The sequence below is a fragment of the Cebus imitator genome, unplaced genomic scaffold, assembly GCF_001604975.1.
Source record: "Cebus imitator isolate Cc_AM_T3 unplaced genomic scaffold, Cebus_imitator-1.0 Scaffold228, whole genome shotgun sequence".
Taxonomy (NCBI): Eukaryota; Metazoa; Chordata; class Mammalia; order Primates; family Cebidae; genus Cebus; species Cebus imitator.
In genome coordinates this window covers 1,828,029-1,831,125 of record NW_016107543.1, presented here as the reverse complement: position 1 = coordinate 1,831,125, position 3,097 = coordinate 1,828,029, and the positions used below count along the sequence as shown (strand labels likewise).

Genomic DNA, 3,097 nt, shown 5'->3' with positions numbered 1-3,097 from the left:
ATGTTGACCAGGATGGTCTCGATCTCTTGACCTCGTGATCCACCCGCCTCGGCCTCCCAAAGTGCTGGGATTACAGGTGTGAGCCACCGCGTCCGCCCCTTTTTTTTTTTTTTTAATTTTTTTAATAAAGACGGGGTGTCACTTTCACCATGTTGGTCAGGCTGGTCTTGAACTACCGACCTCAGGTGATCCGCCTGCTTTGGCCTCCAAAGTGCTTGGATTACAGGTGTGAACCACCACGCCCGGCCCGGAAGTTTCACTCTTGTTGCCCAGGCTGGAGTGCAATGGCACAATCTTGGCTCACAGCAACCTTCACCTCCCAGGTTCAAGCAATTCTCCTGCCTCAGCCTCCCGACTAGCTGGGATTACAGACGTGCACCACCACGCCCAGCTAATTTTGTATTTTGGGGTTTCTCCATGTTGGTCAGGCTGGTCTCGAATTCCTGACTTCAGGTGATCTGCCTGCCTCAGCCTCCCAAAGTGCTGGGATTACGGGCCGGGGCCACCGCGCCCGGCCTGGTTCTTAAATATATTTAATCTGTCCATCCCAGTTACCTAAGGCTCTGACCTCTTCCCTCTCTCCCCAGCAAACCCCAAGGCAGTATGCACTGTGGCCACCTCAGCATTGTGGCTCACAGTCTTCTGTATTCTCTTCCCCACTTTCAGGATCATGGCGGTACAGGAAGGGATGGCTGGATAGTAGATTACATCCACATCTTCGGGCAAGGACAGAGATACCTCAACAGGAGAAACTGGGCAGGGTCAGGCAAGTGCTGCCTCTATTTCCAGCCTCATCATGGTTCCTGGGCCATAACGAAGCCTGGCTGACGGGAAGAGGCCAAGGGACCGCGTCCTTCCAGCTTTCCTTCACATACACGAGCAGATGGTCCCACAGTGCTCCCTAATATTAGTTAATAAGCACCTACTGTATGTCAGGCCCCACTTCTGTTTTTTTTTGAGACATGGTCTCACTCTGTTGCCCAAGCTGGATTGCATGAACTGCAGTAGCACAATTACTGCTCACTGTAGTCTTGACCTCCTGGGCTTCATCATTCCTCCCACCTCAGCCTCCTGAGCAGCTGGGCCCACAGGTGTGCACCCCCATACTCAGTTAAGTTTTTATTTTTTGTAGAGGTAGAGTCTCCCTATGTTGCCCAGGCTAGTCTTGAGCTCCTAGGCTCAAGTGATCCTATGACCTCAGCCTTCCAAAGTGCTGGCATTATAGACACGAGCCATTTGTTAGGCACTTTTCACTCTCACTAACCCTATGGCACAGTTGGGCAAACAAGTTTCTTGAGTTAAAGTGATTTGGCAAGAGGCTCTGAGCTGGGGGTTTAAGATTCCGCTCTTCCAACTCCACAGCCCCTGTTCCTCTCCCTGCTGCATCCTGCTCAATTTCCAGGCCCAGGTTCACAACAATGAGAAAGAGTTGAGAGAGATTTTTCTTTCTTTTTTTGATATGGAGTCTCACTCTGTCACCCATGCTGGAGTGCAGTGGCGTGATCTCGGCTCACTGCAACCTCTGCCTCCCAGGTTGAAGCAGTTCTCCTGCCTCAGCCTCCCTCTGCCTCCCAGGTTGAAGCAATTCTCCTGCCTCAGCCTCCCTCTGTCTCTCAGCTTCAAGCAATTCTCCTGCCTCTGCCTCCCAGGTTCAAGCAATTCTCCTGCCTCAACTTCCCCGGTAGCTGGAATTACAGGCATGTGCCACCATGCCTGGCTAATTTTTTGTATTTTTAATAGAGACAGGGTTTTGTGATGTTGGCTAGGCTGATCTCGAACTCCTGACCTCGTGATCCACCTGCCTCCGCCTCCCAAAGTGCTGGGATTACAGGTGTGAGCCACCATGCACAGCAAGAGATATTTTTCTAACAGGGTAAACGCTCCTCCTAGTCCAATTCCTCCACCATCCTGGGCCTCTCCTCTAGTCACATGATCCTTTGTACATTTTGCCCAATTGATCTTGATCTCATCCATTTTTTCCACATGGGTCAGAGGCAAGGGTGAGATTTTCCTCATTTCTCGTGGGAGAAAGGCAAGCTCTGCCAAGCCCAGAATTTCTGGCCTCTCCTGTCCCAGCGCAAACCATTCACAGTCTTCATGCAATTATTCCTGGTGCAAGTTTTGGTTTCTAGGAAGCCTTCTGTCCCCCAGCCTCACCAGCGCTTAGTTTTTCAGCCCAGAGCCTCGGGACATTTCAGGATTGCATACTGGGCTGTGGGCACAGGGAATGCAGTGACTACACGTGGTTGGCCTCCCCTACCACACCCAGGGGAATGGGGAGGCCAAGAGGTGGGCTGAATGCAGGTTCAGGCCTCTCTCTCCTCGCCCCCAAGGGCATTCTCTCCAGCAGGTGACTGGGCACAACCACTACAATGCTGATCTGAAACCACTCAGTGGGTTCAATGGAAGGTTTGGCTACCGCCGAAACACCCCGGCCCTCCGTCGGAGCACGTCCGTCTTTGGAGAAGTCACCCCCTTTCCTCTGTTCTAACAGCATCTCTTCCCTTCATAGCCCTCGACGTGAATTTCCAAGACAGATGTTTAGATGAACTCTCAAAGTTAATTTCCATTAAAAAAATGTATTTGTGTCTCCAAGGGTGCTGTTTCTTCCCTGAGATTGGAGGAAGGAGCCAGCTGTACCCTCAGCTTCTCTTCCCCCTGGAGAGGGGGTGAGAGGAGAAAGGGCTTCTCAGGCCTGCGCCTTTGCGCTCATACCAATGAGTGCCACATTTGAAAGGAGAGGCTTCAGTTCTCCCTTGCCAGTGGGATAAGAAGGAGCCACATTACTCAACCTCAGTAAAGCCCTTCCCCACCTACCAGCAGAGCCCCAGAGCAGAGCTGGCTATTGTTTCCATCAAGAAGAACAGAGCTTGGCTTACGCCTGGCCTGGCCTCGCCTCTAATCCCAGCACTTTGGGAGGTGGAGCAGGGAGGAAGGATTGCTTTGAGCTCAGGCAGGTGGATCACTTGACACCAGCCTGGGCAGCATGACGAAACTTTGTGTTTACAAAATGTCTGCATATATATATATTTATATATTCTCCTGCCTCAGCCTCCCTAGTAGCTGGGATTACAGGTGCCTGCCACCATGCCCAGCT

General features: G+C 51.8%; 1 protein-coding gene across 1 annotated transcript in view; it reads left to right on the top strand.

Annotated features, from left to right (window-relative positions):
• The window catches only part of CUNH17orf98 (chromosome unknown C17orf98 homolog), a 6,490-nt gene extending 3,810 nt beyond the window's left edge, over positions 1–2,680 (top strand). The window contains exons 2-3 of the mRNA XM_017497248.2: positions 667–766; positions 2,334–2,680. Of these exons, the coding sequence (XP_017352737.1) occupies positions 667–766; positions 2,334–2,491 (258 nt within the window). The 3' untranslated portion in view covers positions 2,492–2,680. The remainder of the gene's footprint in view (positions 1–666; positions 767–2,333) is intronic.
• The last annotated feature ends 417 nt before the right edge of the window (positions 2,681–3,097 follow it).